At 45.7% G+C, this 21,331-nt stretch overlaps 1 protein-coding gene across 3 annotated transcripts in view; it reads right to left on the bottom strand.

Annotated features, from left to right (window-relative positions):
* Nucleotides 1-21,331, bottom strand: part of ankef1a (ankyrin repeat and EF-hand domain containing 1a) — a 67,730-nt gene that overhangs the window by 24,194 nt on the left and 22,205 nt on the right. For all 3 annotated transcript variants that reach the window (XM_070889853.1, XM_070889856.1, XM_070889854.1), the window contains 4 exons: nt 19,409-19,608; nt 15,194-15,343; nt 10,856-10,979; nt 7,550-8,369 (listed from right to left, as the gene is read on the bottom strand). In XM_070889853.1, coding sequence (XP_070745954.1) covers nt 7,550-8,369; nt 10,856-10,979; nt 15,194-15,343; nt 19,409-19,608 — 1,294 coding nt within the window. The remainder of the gene's footprint in view (nt 1-7,549; nt 8,370-10,855; nt 10,980-15,193; nt 15,344-19,408; nt 19,609-21,331) is intronic.

The raw sequence follows: 21,331 nt of genomic DNA, 5'->3' as shown, positions 1-21,331 counted from the left end.
GGGCAGTCAGGGACGATCGACTGGCAAGGGACCTTTTGTTTCAAACCGCAACTCATGCTGGAGGCTTGGAGGCACACACTCAGCCGGAGTTTGCAGAGATGAGCAAAATACCTGCAGAAATTGCAGAAATGGACACTGGGGGAAATCGCTGGAAGCTGAAGTTCAGCGAGTTCATGTGGAGCACGTATGCAGTTCATACACCAGGACGCCACCGACAATGATGAAAGTGCTCCTCAATGGCATCCCAGAATCAATGGAGTTAGACATGGGTGCCAGCCAGTCCCTGATGGGTATCAAACAGTTCGAAAAGTTGTGGGCATCCAAGGCCAGGAGGCCAAAATTATCGCTGATTGACGCACAGCTACGGATTTACACAAAGCAGATCATTCCGGTGCTAGGCAGCGCCACGGTAGTCGTGACCCACAAAGATTCGGAGAACAGGTTGCCACTCTGGATTGTCCCAGGGGATGGTCCCGAACTACTGGGGAGGAGTTGGCTTGCTGTCATGAACTGGAAATGGGGCGGTGTCAATGCAATTTCCTCTGTGGAGCGAGTATCATGCTCACAGGTCCTGGACAAATTTGACTCATTATTTCAACCCGGCATTGGCACTTTCATGGGGGCCAAGGTAGTGATTCACATAAACCCGGACGCCAGACCAGTACACCACAAGGCCAGAGCGGTGCCGTACGTGATGCGGGAAAAGATAGAAGGCGAATTGGACCGCCTGTTGAGGAAAGGCATCATCTCGCCAGTCGAATTCAGTGACATAGAAACATAGAAACATAGAAAATAGGTGCAGGAGCAGGCCATTCAGCCCTTCTAGCCTGCACCGCCATTCAATGAGTTCATGGCTGAACATGAAACTTCAGTACCCCCTTCCTGCTTTCTCGCCATAACCCTTGATCCCCCGAGTAGTCAGGACTTCATCTAACTCCCTTTTGAATATATTTAGTGAATTGGCCTCTACCTCAACAGTTCTGTGGTAGAGAATTCCACAGGTTCACCACTCTCTGGGTGAAGAAGTTTCTCCTCATCTCGGTCCTAAATGGCTTACCCCTTATCCTCAGACTGTGACCCCTGGTTCTGGACTTCCCCAACATTGGGAACATTCTTCCTGCATCTAACCTGTCTAAACCCGTCAGAATTTTAAACGTTTCTATGAGGTCCCCTCTCATTCTTCTGAACTCCAGTGAATACAAGCCCAGTTGACCCAGTCTTTCTTGATAGGTCAGTCCCGCCATCCCGGGAATCAGTCTGGTGAATCTTCGCTGCACTCCCTCAATAGCAAGAATGTCCTTCCTCAAGTTAGGAGACCAAAACTGTACACAATACTCCAGGTGTGGCCTCACCAAGGCCCTGTACAACTGTAGCAACACCTCCCTGCCCCTGTATTCAAATCCCCTCGCTATGAAGGCCAACATGCCATTTGCTTTCTTAACCGCCTGCTGTACCTGCATGCTAACCTTCAATGACTGATGTACCATGACACCCAGGTCTCGTTGCACCTTCCCTTTTCCTAATCTGTCACCATTCAGATAATAGTCTGTCTCTCTGTTTTTACCACCAAAGTGGATAACCTCACATTTATCCACATTATACTTCATCTGCCATGCATTTGCCCACTCACTTAACCTATCCAAGTCACTCTGCAGCCTAATAGCATCCTCCTCGCAGCTCACACTGCCACCCAACTTAGTGTCATCCGCAAATTTGGAGATACTGCATTTAATCCCCTCGTCTAAATCATTAATGTACAATGTAAACAGCTGGGGCCCCAGCACAGAACCTTGCGGCACCCCACTAGTCACTGCCTGCCATTCTGAAAAGTACCCGTTTACTCCTACTCTTTGCTTCCTGTCTGACAACCAGTTCTCAATCCACGTCAGCACACTACCCCCAATCCCATGTGCTTTAACTTTGCACATTAATCTCTTGTGTGGGACCTTGTCGAAAGCCTTCTGAAAGTCCAAATATACCACATCAACTGGTTCTCCTTTGTCCACTTTACTGGAAACATCCTCAAAAAATTCCAGAAGATTTGTCAAGCATGATTTCCCTTTCACAAATCCATGCTGACTTGGACCTATCATGTCACCATTTTCCAGATGCACTGCTATGACATCCTTAATAATTGACTGGGCGAGCCCGATTGTGCCGGTGCTCAAGGCGGATGGGTCAGTCAGGATATGTGGCGATTACAAGGCCACCATCAATCGGGTGTCACTCCAAGACCAGTACCCGCTACCGAGAGCGGAGGACCTCTTTGCGACGCTATCCGGTGGCAAACTTTTTTCAAAATTGGACCTGACCTCAGCTTACATGACCCAGGAGCTGGCGAGTGAGTCGAAGAAGCTGACCACCATCACGACACACAAGGGGTTGTTTGAGTACAACAGATGTCCATTTGGGATTCGCTCGGCCGCCGCGATCTTCCAACGAAATATGGAAAGCCTCCTCAAGTCGATTCCAGGGACAGTGGTTTTTCTGGACGACATCCTCATTATGGGTTACGATACTGAAGAACACCTCCACAACCTGGAGGAGGTGCTACGCAGACTGGACCGGGTAGGTCTGCGACTGAAAAAGGCGAAGTGCGTCTTCCTAGCTCCAGAGGTAGAATTCCTGGGGATGAGGGTAGCAGCAGATGGGATCAGCCCTACTGCATCCAAGATGGAAGCGATCCAGAGAGCACCCAGACCCCGTAACACGACGGAGCTGCGTTCGTTCCTGGGGCTCCTGAACTATTTTGGTAACTTTCTTCCCAAATTGAGCACGCTGCTAGAGCCGCTACACGTGCTCCTACCAGAGGTCGCGAATGGGTCTGGGGGGACAGCCAGGAAAGGGCTTTTAATAGAGCACGCAATTTGTTATGTTCCAACAATCTGTTAATGCTATATGACCCATGTAAGAAACTTGTGTTAACGTGCGATGCATCGTCCTATGGTGTCGGGTGTGTGTTGCAGCATGTCAATGCCAAGGGTCAGTTACAGCTGGTAGCTTATGCCTCCAGGAGTCTGTCCCAGGCAGAAAGGGGCTACGGGATGGTAGAAAAGGAGGCGCTCGCATGTGTATATGCGGTAAAGAAAATGCACCAGTACCTGTTTGGCAGGAAATTTGAGCTGGAGACAGATCACAAACCCCTAACGTCCCTTTTGGCCGACAACAAGGCCATAAATGCAAACGAATCGGCCCGCATACAGAGGTGGGCACTCACGTTAGCTGCCTATGACTACACAATTCGGCACAGACCGGGCACCAAAAACTGCGCCGATGCACTCAGCAGGCTCCCACTAGCCACCACTGAGGGGGCTACCGAGCATGGTGCTGAGATGGTCATGGCTGTTGAAGCTTTCGGAAGCGAAGGCTCACCCGTGACAGCCCGTCAGATTAAAGTCTGGACAAATAGAGACCCGCTATTGTCTCTAGTCAAGAAATGTGTCCTGAATGGGGACTGGGCAGCCACGTACAGGGCATGCCCTGAGAAATTTAAACCATTTCACAGGCGCAAGGATGAACTCTCGATTCAGGCCGATTGCCTACTGTAGGGAAACTGCGTAGTCATGCCCCAGATGGGCAGAGAGGTATTCATCAGAGAACTCCACAATGGGCACCCGGGCATTGTCACGATGAAGGCAATTGCCAGGTCACACGTTTGGTGGCCAGGGATAGACGCAGATCTGGAACTTTGTGTTCGCAGTTGCAACACGTGTGCCCAGCTTAGCCCCTGGCCATGGCCCGCCAAGCTTTGGTCATGCATCCATGTGGACTACGCAGGTCCTTTCATGGGGAAAATGTTTTTGGTTGTAGTAGACGCCTACTCCAAATGGATCGAGTGTGACATTTTAAATTCAAGCACATCCTCTGCCACGATAGAAAGTCTATGGGCAATGTTCGCCATCCACGGTCTACCGGACATCTTGGTCAGCGACAATGGCCCGTGCTTCACAAGCACTGAATTCCAGGACTTCATGTCAGGCAATGGAATTAACCATGTTAGAACGGCACCGTTTAAGCCGGCCTCAAACGGCCAGGCAGAACGAGCAGTGCAGATAATCAAACAGGGGGTGCTCAGATTCCAAGGGGGTTCCCTACAAACCCGCTTATCACGTCTCCTGTTGGCCTATAGATCCCGACCACACTCGCTCACAGGGATTCCACCCGCAGAGCTACTAATGAAAAGGACGCTCAAAACCCGATTATCCCTTATACACCCCACCATGAAAGAAATTGTCGGGAGCAGGCGCCAGTCACAATATCACTACCATGACAGGAATGCGAGGGCGCGATGTATTGATGTAAATGATCCTGTTTTTGTCCTCAACTACGCTGCAGGGCCCAAATGGCTCACAGGTACTGTGGTTGCCAAAGAGGGAAATAGGATTCTGGTAGTTAAACTTACCAATGGACAAATCTGCCGCAAACATGTGGATCAAACAAAAAGGAGGTTCAGCAACCCCATAGAAGAAGCAGAGGAAGAACACGATATAGAGTTCACTCCACCACAGGTGACCGAACACCGGAACCAAAGGGAGGAGAGCCCAGTCACTGTGGGCAGTCCGGACAGGCCTGAGGCACTGCAAACAGCAGACACTCAGGCCAGCGCCCAACAACCGGAGCCCCAACTCAGGCGCTCTACAAGGGAGCGTAAACCACCAGAGAGACTCAACCTGTGATCCCAATAAGACTTTGGGGGGGGAGGTGATGTCATTTATTCAACCAGCATTGTAACCCATGTATAAACTGACCTAAGTTGTACACCGTGAGAACACTGACCACTAGGTGGGAGACACTCCTAACCTGGACCTTCAGGTATAAAAGAGGAACCTCCACGTACATTCATCACTTGAGTGCTAAGGAATAAAGGACAGGTCACAGACTGACCTTCTCTCAAGCATGGGTCTCGTGTGCATTTATGCTGTGTAGTAAGGACCTATCAGGGGAAGTACGTGATCCAGGTCTAAAGTGGGGTGATGAGGGCGAGAACATGATCAAGATGGAAAGACGGACCACATTACCCCTGCCTCCCACCCCCCCCCCCCGTTAGACATGGATCACGTTCTTCCAACCCCACCCCTTTTACACCTGCACCACATTCTCCCTCTCCTCCTCCTAGACCGGATTGATTTCTCGGAAACTGGTGCGTGTGCGGCAATTACATCATTGGACTGGACGAAATCTGGAAGTCGTGACACTGTCACAATTCACTTCATACCCAATAAACCAGTTAACAATCTGTGACCCGCACGCAATGCCCCATCTATGGCGGGGGAGAAAGTCAGGAACTTGTTGCGGGGGGTGGGGTTAGGAACTTGTCTGGGGAAGAAGGTCCTAACCCACCAGGGTGAACCCTGTCTGTTCTCTGAAAGCAATACTGTGAGCTTTGTCTGGAGCTTGGCAGTCAGAATGAATGGCTCCAATTACACATTGCAAAGTACTTGATTACTCATGCCGGCAGGATCTAATTACATATTTCAGATAAACTGCTGGATGTGTCTTGTCCTTCAAGGGGACCAATGAAAAATCTGGTCTTGTCATCCAAGGTTACCAATCAGAAATCTGGTGTTTCAAATGCACACTGCCCTTTTTAAATGTGGTGAGGGTTTCTGGTGCTGGTGTGAGACATATAAGTCCCACTTCCTGTTTGACATGGGAATCCTTCATCTTCTCTCTATACCATTTGGAAGCATTGATACAGATTGCATCTACAGTTATCTGAATCACAGAGAGACAGCTGAATGAAGATCCATAAGGAAAGAACAATTGAGGATACAGATTATGATGCATTTCAACTCCTTTCACTGCTTTACAGTTGTGAAGACAATTGTAAGCATTTGTCATTTACTTAAACTACAGGTGGAGTGTCCGAAATCTGGAAACCTCGGGTCCGAGGCCATTCCGGATTCCGGCTACTTCCGGATTTCAGAACGTCTTTCCGATGTCACGAATCCGGAAATGCCTGGGCCCAGGTTCCGGTATTTCCGGATTTCGGGATGCCTTTATCGACCCCTTAGTGTCGGAGCCTGACTTCCTGTTAACTTTCAGTGCATCTCTACCTGATTTTGACTTTAAGCTGGGCAAGGTGACTGCTTGCGAACAAATGACGCGTTTACTTGCTGGATATGGGTTCTGTACTTACTGGTTCCTGCAGCTTTTGTTCGCTCGGCTTGGCTCGGCTCGGGTGAGGTCGGTTCCGTTCAGCGTCATGGGGCGTTGTGATCCGATCGCAGCTCCCGATTTGCGTGGTTGCATTTGGGGGCAGACAGGGGCCGACTGGTTTAGGGAGCTGCAGTGTGCGTGTCCGGTTTACGGATGGCCGTTTGGGAAGTACCGTTTGCAGAGTTTCGCCAGGGTCTTGCGCCGATGGTTTTGGGCGGATCGCCGATATGCAAGGCTGGGGGTGCCACGGTCACCGTGCTTTGCCGTTTTGGCACGCTTGTGTTCTGGCCGAGGGAAGACGCCCGAGGGTGGAGGGGGGGTAGAGGGGACCTGTGTTGTGGACCCATGAGCAGCGGTGGAAGAAGAGGCGGGTTGGAGTTTTTAGTTTTTCATTCCTATGAGTGTTCTGAAAGTTTTCGATTTTTGGATTTTTCCTGGGCCCGACTCGTGGCGGTAAGCGGTTTGACAGGGTGTCTGGATTTCGGAACATTTACCGGATTCCGGAAGACCCTGCCATGGATCGGCCCGGTGTCTGGATTCCGGAACATTACGGATTCCAGAATTCCAGATTTTGGACGCTCAACCTGTACTTTTTGTTCCTTTTAAAGATGTTTTGCTAACTAACGTCAAAAATATTGACCCAATAGAAATGCATATTTGCTCCCAGCTGATTTTATCTGATATTTTGGACCTAAATTCAATAGAAATAATAAAAGCAGAAAATCAAAGTGCCTAATTATCATGCACATATGCAAAATAATGCTGATCACAGGGGAAATTTTGAAAAAGCAACTGAAATGAGTTCCTTTGATTTTCTGGGGTCAGGTTCATCAGCATGATCTTGGCGGGCTCCCAGCATGCTTTCCAATGCTGTTGGATTACCTGCCTCGAATGGAGATGTGGAAGGGAAGTGACTGTGAACCTTTTGCCCAGTGTAGCCTAGCTGGTGAAGAAAAACAAAACTCAATTAAATAAAATGAATTGTTAACATCTTCCACTTTAGCTAATACAATCAATTCATTGTTTTGCAATTGGGCAAGTACAGCCCTCTCGTGTTCAAATTGCCAACCCTTGGATGCCAGGAGCACTCGATTACTATGGTGCAAACGACAGGAAATATGTGGTAGGATATATTCCTATCATTTGCATCACATTACAGTCTGCCTGCCCATATGGATGTGCTGTACCCCGAACATATCCAGCTGCAAACTGCAAATGCAGCATCAGATAGCGAGGAGAAGATGAACAGCTGGCCACCCAATTTTTTTTCCTCCTGAACCCACTGCATACGATGAAAACCTGCCTGAAGTGTATTTGCAGGTTTGGAGAAAAATATACATAGCATCAATGAAAAAAAATTCCAGATCATCCAGAAGAGAGTCAGACTTACTTATTTTCCACTAGGTATTTGGCAAGTGTAAAATTTCCATCTTCGCATGCTGCCATAAGTGGCGTTGCAAAATATTTGTCCTGCACATTGACCGGTACTCCCTGAAAAAATGCTTTCTTTAAAGATTGCATATCTTCTGCTTTCACTGCGTAGTTAATATTTGTATATACTTTCTCTGGTTTCTCCAAGTACCACGCAGAGTCATCCTGCAGTGGATGTTCTGGTGGCTTATCACGGTAAAATCGATTTGCATCCGTAAAATTCTTAAAGTTTTCAATCATAAACTCTGGTGGGCCTCCATCTTCCCGTCGAATGATATATTCTTCTGGAAGAGTACAAATTGGTATTGGTATACTTAATTTGCCCTTCTTGCTCCGCTTAGCTTTCTTTCTCTTTTTCTTGGGTTCATATGAGGCCATAAGGTAAACCTTTGTGAGGTATTTGGTACCTTTGAAGAACTCATTGATGTCAATAACTCCAGTGCGAGCTTTGTCATGTGCAACCATTAGTGCCGTTAACTCTTCTTCCTGCATTGGTACATTCTTTTCCTGAAGAATTGCAATAAAATCTTCTCTGGTAAGCGTGCCATCTCCCCTGTCCATTGTTGCAAATGTATTCCGAAGAGCAAGCTCATGATATATGGACCAGTCATAGAGCCGGATAGCCCAGGGTGCATTGGGATTTTTGATTTGGGATTTGTTATATTTATTAAAGAGACGCTCCGCCTTGCGTAGTTCTTTCGCCACGGCTTTGTGACCATTTGCTTTGGCTGCTGCTCCTGGAGTCTTTTGCTGCAAGTTTTTAATTTTGGGGTTGCTCCCTAAGAAAAAAGCCAAAGAGTCAAATGAAAAAAGGAATTACAAGCTGTGCATTGCAACAAACTTCCATGTATCTTCCTTCATTATCCTCTCCTTGCTGTTTCGCCTTCATACTGAGGATCGATAGGCTGTATATTCGTTCAAGACAACCAATGCAACTGATTCTGTTAGATGTATTTGAGAAATTTGCACTATGGTAACGCAAATTGGCAATTCAGGCATATAAGTCAGTGGGCACCGCTGCATTTTCCAGGCATTATGATCCATATGGCTACATCGAAGCCACTTTAGTACTGAGTACAATCTTCTGGCAAGCCTTTGAGATTAGCCTAGAATAGTTCCAGCAGGAGCGGAGCGTGAGAGATGTGCTGGCCTGAGATTACTCTGGATACTAATTGAAAAGGAAAACTGTGCACGACTGTGGGGAAAGAGCAGGAGAGTGGGACAAATCGGATAGCTCTGTCAAAGAGCCCAGCCACAGGCATGATGGGCTGAAAAGCCCCCTTCGTATGAATCTATGTTCGTACCTGGCATCATTTTTATCTTTGCCAACTTTGAAGTCGGACAAGGCTCCTACTGCATGTAGTTAGCCAATTCCCTTTTTAAAGTTCTTATTGAATCTGCTTCCACCGCCCTCTCAGGCAGCGCATTCCAGATCATAATAACTTCAAGGTGGGCAGGCGGGAGCAAGAATAGGAGCGGGAAGGAGCCACTGCTGGGGACCCAAGGAAACAGTCCCTGACAAACAGGAAATACTTGGTGTGGGGTGGGGTGCATTGTGTGGGGTTCCATTGTAGTGAGGGATGGGACAGGGGAGGCCCTGAGGAGCACTCATGCTCCTTCTATGAGCGGGGCAGAGGCACGGTGGGCTGAATGCTCTCCTTCTGATGAAGCTATGTTTCCACCCGGTAGCATTTTATCTTTGCTAACTTTGAAGTTGCCTAATTTAAATTTAAAAGTCATGGCCTGGTATCAAAGCTGGCAGAAAAACCTGGTGGGACACAGGAGAGTGGCCAGAACAGGCCTTGCTTAGTAATATTTTTTAGTACTCAGGAGGTTGCCTTGGGGGTTAGAAGGAGCCGAAGAGCTCTTCTGGGCCCTGGAAAGAATCCTTGGGCTCCTCTGTCCTAGCCCTCATTACACTGGAACACCCCATAGTTCCCCCGCTCCCACCTCCCAACAACAATTTATTGTATGTCAGGGACCGTTTCCTTGGGTCCCCAGTGGTGACTGCTTCCCACTCCTATTCCCGCTCCCATCTGCTTTGAAGTTGTTACGATCTGGAAAACACTGCCTGAAAGGGTGGCGGAAACAGTTACAATAATAACTTTCAAATAGGAATTGGATAAATACTTGAAGGGGAAAGATTTGCAGGGCTGTGGGGAAAGGGTAGTGGAGAGTGGGACTAATTGGATAGCTCTTTCAAAGATGGGCCGAATGGCCGCCTTCTATCATGTATCATTCTATGATCAGTCATTCCCACCTGCTCTGGGTGGGAGACCAGTTTCAGATATTAAAATCGGACAGGCCTCGTGAGCTTTCAGACATAGAAACATAGAAACATAGAAAATAGGTGCAGGAGTAGGCCATTCGGCCCTTCTAGCCTGCACCGCCATTCAATGAGTTCATGGCTGAACATGCAACTTCAGCACCCCATTCCTGCCATACCCCTTGATCCCCCTAGTAGTAAGGACTTCATCTAACTCCTTTTTGAATATAGGTACGCTGCACCTTTAAGGCATAGTAAAAGGGCCGACCAACTTAAACAGAACAGGTACTCTGACTGTCCCCTCGAGGATTGCAGCAGCCAAAGCACCCTGAATTAATTTCATGTGCTTAAATTAGAGGCCAAAATTTGGAAACAATCACTCAACGTAATCTAAATATTATAGTGTCGATTACAATCTTCTCACATCTAGGTTTGGAAATATTTTTTTTTTAATTCGTTCCTGGGATGTGGGCGTAGCTGGCAAGCCCATCCCTAATTGCCCTCGAGAAGGTGGTGGCAAGCCATCTTCTTGAACTGCTGCAGTCTGTGGGGTGAAGGTACTCCCACAGGGAGGGAGTTCCAGGATATTGACCCAGCGACGATGAAGGAACAGCAATATACTTCCAAGTCAGGATGGTGTGTGACTTGAAGGTGACGGTGTTCCCATGCACCTGCTGCCCTTCTCCTTCTAGGTGGTATAGGTCGCAGGTTTGGGAGGTGCTGCCAAAGAAGCCTTGGTGAGTTGCTGCAGTGTATCTTGTAGATGGTACACACCATTTTATATATATATTTATATATAAGATATATAAAACAACATACATTTATATAACGCATTTAACGTGGTAAAAATGCACATATTTGAAAGTTTGGAGCCTGGAATTTTTACCATAACATTATCAAGTGTGAATAAGTGCAATTTAGATGGTGTCACAACTGAAATATAAGAACAGAAGATTCTGTGGGAACCACTTCCTTGCCTTATGAACTTTACAACTATACCTCTTTGTGCCAAAAACTTGGCGCAGTCAACAAAGCCTCCTATTGCTGCAAGATGTAACGCCGTGTTTCCATCCATGTTAATCACGTTAATATCACAATCATAAGCAATCAAGGCTTGAATGATCTAAAAGGGAGACACATGCGTCAGAAAATAGCAGTCAATCTCATCCTCTTTCCTTTCCTACTTTTTTTTCTTCATTTTCAAATTATTTCTATCATAATAACAGCATCTGTGATGGCACTGTGGCAGTTTATTACAAATACAGGTTAAAGAGAGCGGTTTCTAACTGGGCTAACACGTAAATTAATTTTCTATTCCCTTCTTATGTCTGTGTAAATAATTCAACCCAGGGAAGGGGTGACACAAATCAAGATGGGTCATCACGTTGACAAAGTATACATTTCTGTTAGCAACAAAATCACATCGAGATAGATACCAGCTAATAAATCCTGCATAATATTTCTTGAAATACTATTTGCAAAGTAATATTTTCTTGCGCTCCATTGCAATGAAGTAGATTTTTGGCGCTGCGCTCACAAGTTGTGTGATTAAGAGCAGGCTATATATCCACAACGGAGTCAAATTAGCTCCACATGATTGTTGTTTGCTAGCTGAATTATTTTTAGAGATGTGAGCAGTATTTTCCTCTTTCCAGTGAGGCAGGACTTCCGCTGCCACCCATAGCTCCCCCCTCCACCCTGCCATCCTCCCGTTCCCACCCTTCCCCCATGATTCTGCCATAGAAGTAGAATGGGGCTATAGTCTCCAGCGGTGATCTCAATGAAATGTATAAAATTCATAGAGGATGTTGTGTACGCGTAAATAACTGACAAAGTGAGCCAGGAGAAAAGTAACGTAAACCATGTGCTTTATACCACAACCCAAAATGGTGTCCCCAAACCGGCATGAACCAGAATGAATACAGCAACTGTGAATAGCTCCCGCGGGGTCCTAATGCCCATCCTGTGAGCTGTAACAAATCATCATAGGCAATCCCACGAAATCGAGGAAGACTTGCTTCCACTCTAAAAGTGAGTTCTCAGGTGACTGAACAGTCCAATACGGGAATTACAGTCTCTGTCACAGGTGGGCCAGACAGTTGTTGAAGGAAAGGGTGGGTGGGACTGGTTTGCCGCACGTTCCTTCCGCTGCCTGCACTTGTTTTCTGCATGCTCTCGGGGACGAGGTGCTCAGTGCTCTCCCGGATGCTCTTCCTCCGCTTAGGGAGGTCTTTGGCCAGGGATTCCCAGGTGTCGGTGGGAACGTTGCACTTTATCAAGGAGGCTTTGAGGGTGTCCTTGAAACGTTTCCTCTGCCCACCTGGGGCTCGCTTGCCGTGTAGGAGTTCCGAGTAGAGCACTTGCTTTGGAGTCTTGTGTCGGGCATGCGGACAATGTGGCCCGCCTAACAGAGCTGGTCGAGTGTGGTCAGTGCTTCGATGCTGGGGATGTTGGCCTGGTCGACAACACTGACGTTGGTGCGTCTGTCCTCCCAGGGGATGTGCAGGATCTTGCGATGATATCGTTGGTGGTATTCCTCCAGCGATTTGAGGTGTCTGCTGTATATGGTCCACATCTCTGAGCCATACAGGAGGGCGGCATTCACTACAGCCCTGTAGACCATAAGCTTGGTGCTGGATTTGAGGGCTTGATCCTCAAACACTCTCTTCCTCAGGCGACCGAAGACTGCGCTGGCGCACTGGAGGTGGTGTTGGACCTCGTTATCGAAGTCTGCCCTTGCTGATAGTAGGCTCCAAAGGTATGGAAAGTGGTCCACATTGTCCAAGGCCGCGCCTTGGATTTTGATGACAGGGGTGCAGTGCTGTGTGGCGGGGCCAGGTTGGTGGAGGACCTTTGTCTTACGGATGTTTAGTGTAAGGCTAATTCGTAGTGGTCTGTGCCCAGGTCCAGTTGTAGCAAGTACCGTAGTTAGTGTTTGGTGATCTGTACAAAGGGTAAATTTCCTGCCAGTGTTCACATGCATAGATGCAAGCAAGTGCTTTGCGTTCCCCTGTAGAGTATTTACATTCTGCAGATGAGAGCATGCGAGAGGCGAAGGTGACTGGGCGTTCCAGGCCGTCAATCCATTGCGAGAGCACAGCACCCATGGCAATGCCTGATGCATTCGTGGTGACGTATGTAGTAGCATTCGGATCAAAGTGCGCGAGGGGAGGAGGGGATGTGATTTTCTCCTTAAGCGTGGTGAATGCCTGAGCCTGGGAATGTGTTCATTTCCAAGGGATGTCCTTGCGCTGCAATTTGCGAAGTGGTTCGGCAATGTGCCGTAGAGCGGGACGAACTTCAGATAGAAGTTGCAAGTGCCGAGGAATGATGAAAGTTCTTTAACGTAGGTAGCCTCCTGCATTCGCTGGATCACATCAATTTGTGCTGTGACTCTGTAGCCCAGAAAGTTCATTTCTCCAGCAGCAAATGTACACTTATTGGCATTAAGTGTAATGTTACGTGTAGCAAGTCTAGCCATAACTGCATGAAGCCGCTGGTCATGTTCTTCCATTGTCTGTCCACGGACGACGATATCGTCAAGCAGATTGAGGGCTCCCTCTATACCTGCTAGCATAGTAGTGACAATCTTCTGAAGAAGATAGTCCATAGGGCATGCGTCGATACTGATACAGACCATCATGCATCGTGAATGCCGTGAGCGGTTTGCTGTCCTCCGCTTGGGCTATTTGCAGGTAACTGTGGCGCATGTCGAGTTTCGTAAAAACTATTGAGCCGTGGAATTCTGAAGACAGTTTGTCGATGGTAGGAAGAGGGTACTTGTCGGGGATGATGGTCCTGTTGACCTCTTTCAGGTCGATGGCGGATCTCCCCATTTTTACGCCAAGCAATGACTAAGTTCAAGATCTTAAATATGTATCCTCTCAATACCACCCCACTGGCCAGTGGAAGCAATCTATCATTATTTAGTTTGTCATAACTCTATAATCTTGAAAACCTCTAGCAAGTCACCTTTTAACCCCTTCAGTTCAACTGAAAAATATATTTAACTTATCAAGCCTCTTTTAATAACTTGAACCCTCATCCTTGTTAACATTCCAGTGAATCAACTGTGGCTCAGTGGGTAGCACAATCGCCTCCGAGTCAGAAGGTTGTGGGATCATAAATCTAGGCTGACACTGCAGTGCAGCCCTGTCTGCTCTCTCAGGTGGACATAAAAGATCCCATGGCACTATTTTGAAGAAGAGCAGGGGAGTTATCCTTGCTGTCCTGACCAATATTTATCCCTCAAACATAACAAAAACAGATTATCTGGTCATTATCACATTGCTGTTTGTGGGAGCTTGCGTGCACAAATTGGTTGCTGCATTTCCCACAGTGACACTCCAAAAATACTTCATTGGCTGTAAGGCACTTTGAGATGTCTGATGATCGTGAAAGGCGCTATATAAATGCAAGTCTTTCTTTCTTTTCTTTTGAATCTACAGTGCACCTTTTCCAAGGCTTAAATGCTTCCTACAATGTGGAAACCAAAACTGTGCTGTTGAAGCAGAGTTAATAGATTATTTAAAAAGGGAATTAGATAGTTGCTTGAAAAGAGGACTATAAATGAGTACGAGGAGCTAGCAGTAATGTGAGATCAGATTAGGTAGTTCATGTGAAGAAAAACACTAGCACAGACGTGATGGGCCAAATGGAGAGTTTCTGTCTTGCAGCATTTTTATGATTCAGCGCTATATAGCAAAAATTACATTTGACTTCCTGGGTCCTTCAATATTACTACAAAATGAAGATAGCACTTATTTAACTTACTACAAAGTTTAGAAGCGAGCACGTATTTAAAAAGAAACCTTATCGGTCTGGAATTTGAAGTTGAAATGACGGTGAAACTGTCAGCGCTCACCATCATTACTCTGTAAAACCGACGGCAACTTCTGGCATCAGCACATGTGCAGTTAAACATGGAAAAAACAAAGTTGCCATCAGTGATTCCTCGCTCCTCCACAGGATGCGCTGTTGTAGTACTCGCAGATTTAATCAACACAGCGAATTGATGTGAGCTTCAGCTTTTTACACTCTATTCTCGCTGTAAAAACCCTTAAAAAAAATTAAGCCTTGTTTAAGAGGTGTAACTAATTTTTTTAATGGTGTACTAAGTCACAATTACTGCTGAACAACCTCTCTGGCCCTAAAAAATTCATTTTATATTTTTGGAATGTCAAATTTCTCTATTATGATAAAAATTCCAAGATTTTTAAAGTAATAATAATCCGCATTAATTTTAAAAGTTAATGCAGGTGCTACAAAAGAACTATTGACATTCAGTGACCAAAGTAGTAACATCAGTGGGTTTTTATAATGTTTTGAGTTTTGTACCTCAAAGAATCCCCCTTGAGCAGCAAAATGTGCAGCGTTGAACCGATCAATTTGTAGAAGATTAACCTCACATCCTTTCTCCAGTATAGCACATACAACCTCGATTGCTCCTTCTCTTGCTGCTTCCATTAAAGCAGTGTGACCTGTTGCCTACAAAAGTAAATCAAATGTGAAAAGATTTATCAAGCTCAATCAACAAAGGGGTTTAACTTTGTTACCTGTGGTCTACAATGAGGTTAAATTATTACATATTAGTATGTACTAAACAACTAATCACAAGATAGGAATAGGGTTTGGTGATCAATGTAAAATTCCTGATCAGTGTCTTCATGAATTATAATCAATGACATTACGCCCTTGGTATGCCAACAACCAGAAAGGGATCCAGAGAAAACTAGAACATACATTTCCTAAAGTAGTCCATTGTCCTGGACTCAGCCGAAATTTGATGGGTTCTCACTCCACCACAGGAGGTTTGACATTTCTTGGGTCACCTTTGGGGAAGGTGGGCTTCCTTGCTTTTCCTCTTAAGATTAAAACATCTTGTCAACTGTGAGCTATAAAAATGTTTACATTTCACCAGAATACACCATTTTTAAAGTAAAATTTCATCTTTCCAGTGCAGAATGTTCCCAGGCCCTTTTAGAAACTGCACTACCAATTGTGACAAGATAGGGATGGGACAATATTCAGAAGGACTACAATCTGCTGCCGATGGCACTGATTGAGAATGATCCTACGCTTAATAAGACATGCTTCAAATCCCCTATTTTCTATTAGGCAATTTTTTTTCTGCTGCTACTGGGAGAAGGATTTAAATATAAAGAAAAATAATTAATTCCCAGAATGACAAATAAGGGCACATTATATGATCTTACACTTGCAGTGGAGAAACTGCACTCAAGAGGAGAATGTGTCAGATGGGATTACAACATTGTGTCCCTGATTCTGACGTGTGAAATGCTCCCTGTGAACATGGCTTGAGGTGTGGGATCACTAAATTAGCCTATGCAGCACATTTCAATGTAACCAAAATAAAGTACCTTCTATTTCATGATGAAAAAATGCAGTTCCCACATTCACTGTAGATTTCCAAATACAGGAAAACGGACCAAATAACGGCCCAGATTTTCCTTCGCTTTGCACCTCAAATCAGTACAACAAAAAATGAAGGAAAATCGGGTGAGTAGGTCTACTGCCATATCCCTACCCATGCAACTGTCAACCTGAAACCCTCCCTTGCCCCCTCACTATAGGGGAGTAGGCTTCCTGAGCCAGACTGCCACAACATTGGAGTATTGTGTCCAATTTTGGACACCACCATTAGGAAGGACCTTAGAGAGGGTGCAGAAAAGATTTACGAGAATGGTTCCAGGGATGAGGGATGTCAGTTACGTCGATAGACTCCCTCTTGAATATATCCAATGAACTGGCAGCAACAATTCTCTGCGGCAGGGAATTCCACAGGTTAACAACTCTCTGAGTGAAGAAGTTTCTCCTCATCTCAGTCCTAAATGGCCTACCCCTTATCCTAAGACTGTGTCCCCTGGTTCTGGACTTCCCCAACATTGGAACAATCTACCCACATCTACCCTGTCCCGTCCCGTCAGAATCTTGTATGTTTCTATGAGATCCCCGCTCATCCTTCTAAACTCCAGTGTATAAAGGCCCAGTTGATCCAGTCTCTCCTCATATGTCAGTCCAGCCATCCCTGGAATCAGTCTGGTGAATCTTCGCTGCACTCCCTCAATAGCAAGAACGTCCTTCCTCAGATTAGGAGACCAAAACTGAATACAATATTCCAGGTGAGGCCTCACCAAGGCCCTGTACAACTACAGGAAGATCTCCCTGCTCCTAAACTCAAATCCCCTAGCTATGAAGGCCAACATACCATTTGCCTTCTTCACCGCCTGCTGTACCTGTATGCCAACTTTCAATGACTGATGAACCATGACGCCCAGGTCTCGTTGCACCTCCCCTTTTCCTAATCTGCCATCATTCAGATAATATTCTGTTTTTGTGTTTTTGCCCCCAAAGTGGATAACTTCACATTTATCCACATTATACTGCATCTGCCATGCATTTGCCCACTCACCTAACCTGTCCAAGTCAACCTGCAGCCTCTTAGCGTCCCCCTCACAGCTCACACCGCCACCCACCTTAGTGTCATCTGCAAACTTGGAGATATTACACTGATGTATATTGTAAATAGCTGGGGTCCCAGCACTGAGCCCTGCGGCACCCCACTAGTCATTGCCTGCCATTCTGAAAAGGACCCGTTTATCCCGACTCTCTGCTTCCTGTCTGCCAACCAGTTCTCTATCCAGTGTAATATCCTCAAAAAATCTTTAAGACTCTCAGTTAAAATTGTCACTGTTCTTCCCCACTCCATTCATAGTTTCACTTTCTCTCGTCTCTGACCCCATTTGTCACTGCCTTTCGTGTGCTTTCCCCCACCATCGTATGCTGGATATCCCTCCACTCAGCTTCCCCTCAGTTTACACTGGTATTCTCCTTCCTCCCATCTTGGTCCTCTCCACCTCTCCCAGTTTATAGCTCCTGCTGCTGCTGCTCCAGGGGGTTGAATGATACTACTTCAGATGACCATTTCTGATGTTGGGGTTGGCCATTTAGGACTGAGTTGAGCAGAAGTTTCTTCACTCAGAGGGTTGTGAATCTTTGGAATTCTCTACCCCAGAGGGCTGTGGACCCACAGTGGTCGAGTATAGTTAAGATAGAGATCGATAGAATTCAGGACTCTAAGGGAATCCAGGGATATGCAGAATGGGCTGGAAGGTGGAGTTGAGGTCAAAGATCAGCCATGTTCTATTGAATAGCGGAGCAAGCTCGAGGGGCCATATGGCCGACTCCTGTTCCTATTTCTTACGTTCTTGTGGGAATCCCTTTCCACAGTGTTCATTACCTAAAAGCAGCAATGGGAAGTAAGAGCTAGGAGCAGCACTATGAAAGAGATGGAGCAACACCATGAGAAAGATGGAGCAACATGTACAAACACGGTCAAATGGACACTGTCTTGATATATATATCAACCATAAAATCACTCCATAATATGCATGTTAAGGGGGTAGTGATCTGTGATAAAAATTACTGAGGATCAGTAATTGGTCATGAACATACTCCTTCTCAAAAGGGATGGGGGAAGGTCAGTCAAGTCTGATAAAGCAGCCAAGGACTTACAAAAGGAATTGGATAAAATCTGGAAATGAACAGTGGCAGGAGAAATCCAACACAGATATTTGCAAGTTACTGCATACTGGAAGAAAAACAATGGGTGTGCAAGATCGCAAAATAATTTATTAAGAAGGCCCTTCAGTCCATCTTAATTCATCTATTTAGAAGACGTTAGAATTCTTCCACTGCTACATTTAATTGTTTCTTAAACGATTCCATAGTTTTCACGACCATTACTCTGTCCAGGTGTCTATTCCAAGTTTGACTAATTTAAATTGTGTTTCTGAATCCAAAGCCCCAATCTTTACTGGGGCTCGGGAAACCCGGGAATCCGGGAACGAGTTGTTGTGATCTGGGAATCCTGATTTTTCCAAACAGTGTGGAGTTTTAACATGCGCGGTGTTCTTTCAACAGGATTGCAGCGCGGAAGCCTACCTGATTGACAGGCTCAGGCGGGGAACATTGCAGAAAAGGCTGCAGCCCAGGAGCAGGTAGAGAGCCTGCAGCTGGGGTAGTGATTGCGAGCGGGCAGAGACCTGGGCACAGCGTGGCTTAGCGGGTTGGAAGATCAGAGACAGATCGGGGGCAGAGATGGGAGGTCAGTGTGCGGGGCGGGGAGGGGATGGGGGGGGGGTGGGATCCGATTGTGGTGACATGAGGAAACCTTTTTTATGCAGTGAGTTGTGATCTGGAATGCACTGCCTGAAAGTGCAATGGAAGCAGATTCAATAGTAACATTCAAAAGAGAATTGGATAAATATTTGAGGGCCATTTTTTTTTTACAAGGCTATGGGGAAAGAGCAGGGGTGTGGGATTAATTGGATAGCTCTACCAAAGAGCCGGCACAGGCACAATGGGCTGAATGGGACGAGGGTGGGGGTGTGGGGTTGGGAATGTGGGGGGGGGGGCGCGTACACCGTATGTAATGTGTGTCTCTGTAAATAAAGACTTGTAAGCAACTAAAGAGTAGGCTCTAGTCTTCTATCCATCACCAACTGGCTGTCCGAGTTTTACAATCCTTACCTCAAATTTAGAATTTGGATCAGCACCTTTCTCCAGTATCTGTAGACACATTTCGCTGCATGCTGCGGCCTGTTCACAGGCGAGCAAGAAGACTGGCTTTCCATCAGCTGGACAGCTGTTAACATCAGCTCCATGAGCTAGTGCAATCTCCACACAATGAAGGTGGCGAATAGTGGGAGCGATGCAGTAATACAGAATACCTGCGTAAAATTGGTTTCAAAAAAAGAATGCTTAAGAGACAAAAAACTTCATGGACCAAAACATTTCTGTTGCTGATAGAATTCCATATGATACCTAGAAACCTGTTTGCTTTAGCTATAGCTTCATGGCATTGATCGTGAACCTTTAGAGAGTGATGCACTATAACTTAGATCTTTTTCTTTCAGCACTGGTTTCAGTTCTGCTCCCTGCAGGGTGTAGGCGTATTTAGCATTAGACCCATCCATGTACATAGAACTTTTCTAAGTTAAATGCCATTCCCTAACATGGCCCAATCAACCAACACATTGAGATCTGCTTGCAGCTATGAGCATCCTCTGTAGTCCTAACACTCACACATAACTTGGTATTGTGGGCAAACTTTCAGGTGATTCTCTCAACACCTACATATAGATCATTAATGAAAATAGTGAAGAGTTCTGTTGTCAGTTCCATCTGTGTCAAAAACAGAAATGAAAGTTTAAAATTAATAAATCGTGTCTTTCAGTAATACGCAATGAATCAAACAAAGGAATCAGCTTGATTTTTCTAATAGTTATGACATATGGCAAAATCTCTGTTTCGATGGGTCAGTAACATGCAACAGATTTATCGCAAAATTTATGATATTATTTCAACTGCAATCAACAGTGTGCATTCAAAATGACTGCCACTAAGGTACGTTACAATCTTCAGAAATTCCTATTTACATACCAGTTCTTTCGATCACCACAAGTTCAGGCATGTTTACCTTTTGTTACCGTGAAATACTCTGGAAATAAGTCCTAGACGTGGTAGCCACAACATGAGCAAAAGATTATAATGTCTTTTGAATAGGAGTCTATTATGTTACTGCCAGATTATTAGTCTAGTGGCAGTCAATACAAATGCAACTATTCTAATTACAGTTTTCAAGTTCGGTGCAAATACCTTTGTCATGGTCATGCAATTGCTGCATTTATATTACAGAATTGTTTCAAGAAATACTTTTGCAATAATGCCTCAGAGTGCTGATGTTTTGGAAACTGTTCTGTTTACGTCGTTGGACAGCCGGAAAACACACAGTTGTTTTTAAATCACAATTTTCAATCTTGTTTCTAGTTGCAGTGTCTTTGCTAAGTAAGTAGAGAAGGTCTGCCCAGGCCAGTGGGCACAGAACAGAACCACTTCACTCTCCCGCACATGCAACAACAATAACAACAACTTGCAATTATATAGTGTCATTAACATATTAAACCATCCCAAGGCAATTATCAAACAAAATTTGATACCGAGCCACACAAGGAGATTTTAGGACAGGTGGGTAGGTTTTAAGGCTTGTCTTACAGATAGGGTGACCATATTTTCTAAACCGAATCCGGGACCCAAAGCACAGCAAAGTAGCCAGGATGGAAAATAAAGGTTGCGCGGCCTAGCAAGGCAAATTTTTTTGAGCAGCCTATATTTTAACATATACACATATACACTACAAATGCAAAACAAATATGCATAGAATTACCACGAATGTGACGTCATACTACTGGAAACAAAGATTCTGGAAAAAAAAACGTCTTCTTAAACCCTTCTCCCCTGTTTCCACCACACTCACCTCCAACAACAAGTGTGAGGTAATCATGGACTTCTTTGTCTCAAAGATTGAGACCATCCAATCAGAAAGATGCATGTTCACGGCTAGGGCAGTGGGGTACCTCAGAGGAAGTTTGGTCCGGTGGGCTAGGGGAAGGA

Source organism: Pristiophorus japonicus, chromosome 9 (genome assembly GCF_044704955.1).
Source record: "Pristiophorus japonicus isolate sPriJap1 chromosome 9, sPriJap1.hap1, whole genome shotgun sequence".
Lineage (NCBI taxonomy): Eukaryota > Metazoa > Chordata > Chondrichthyes > Pristiophoridae > Pristiophorus > Pristiophorus japonicus.
Note: the sequence above shows the minus strand (reverse complement) of the source record. Positions and strands in the feature narration are given on the sequence as shown.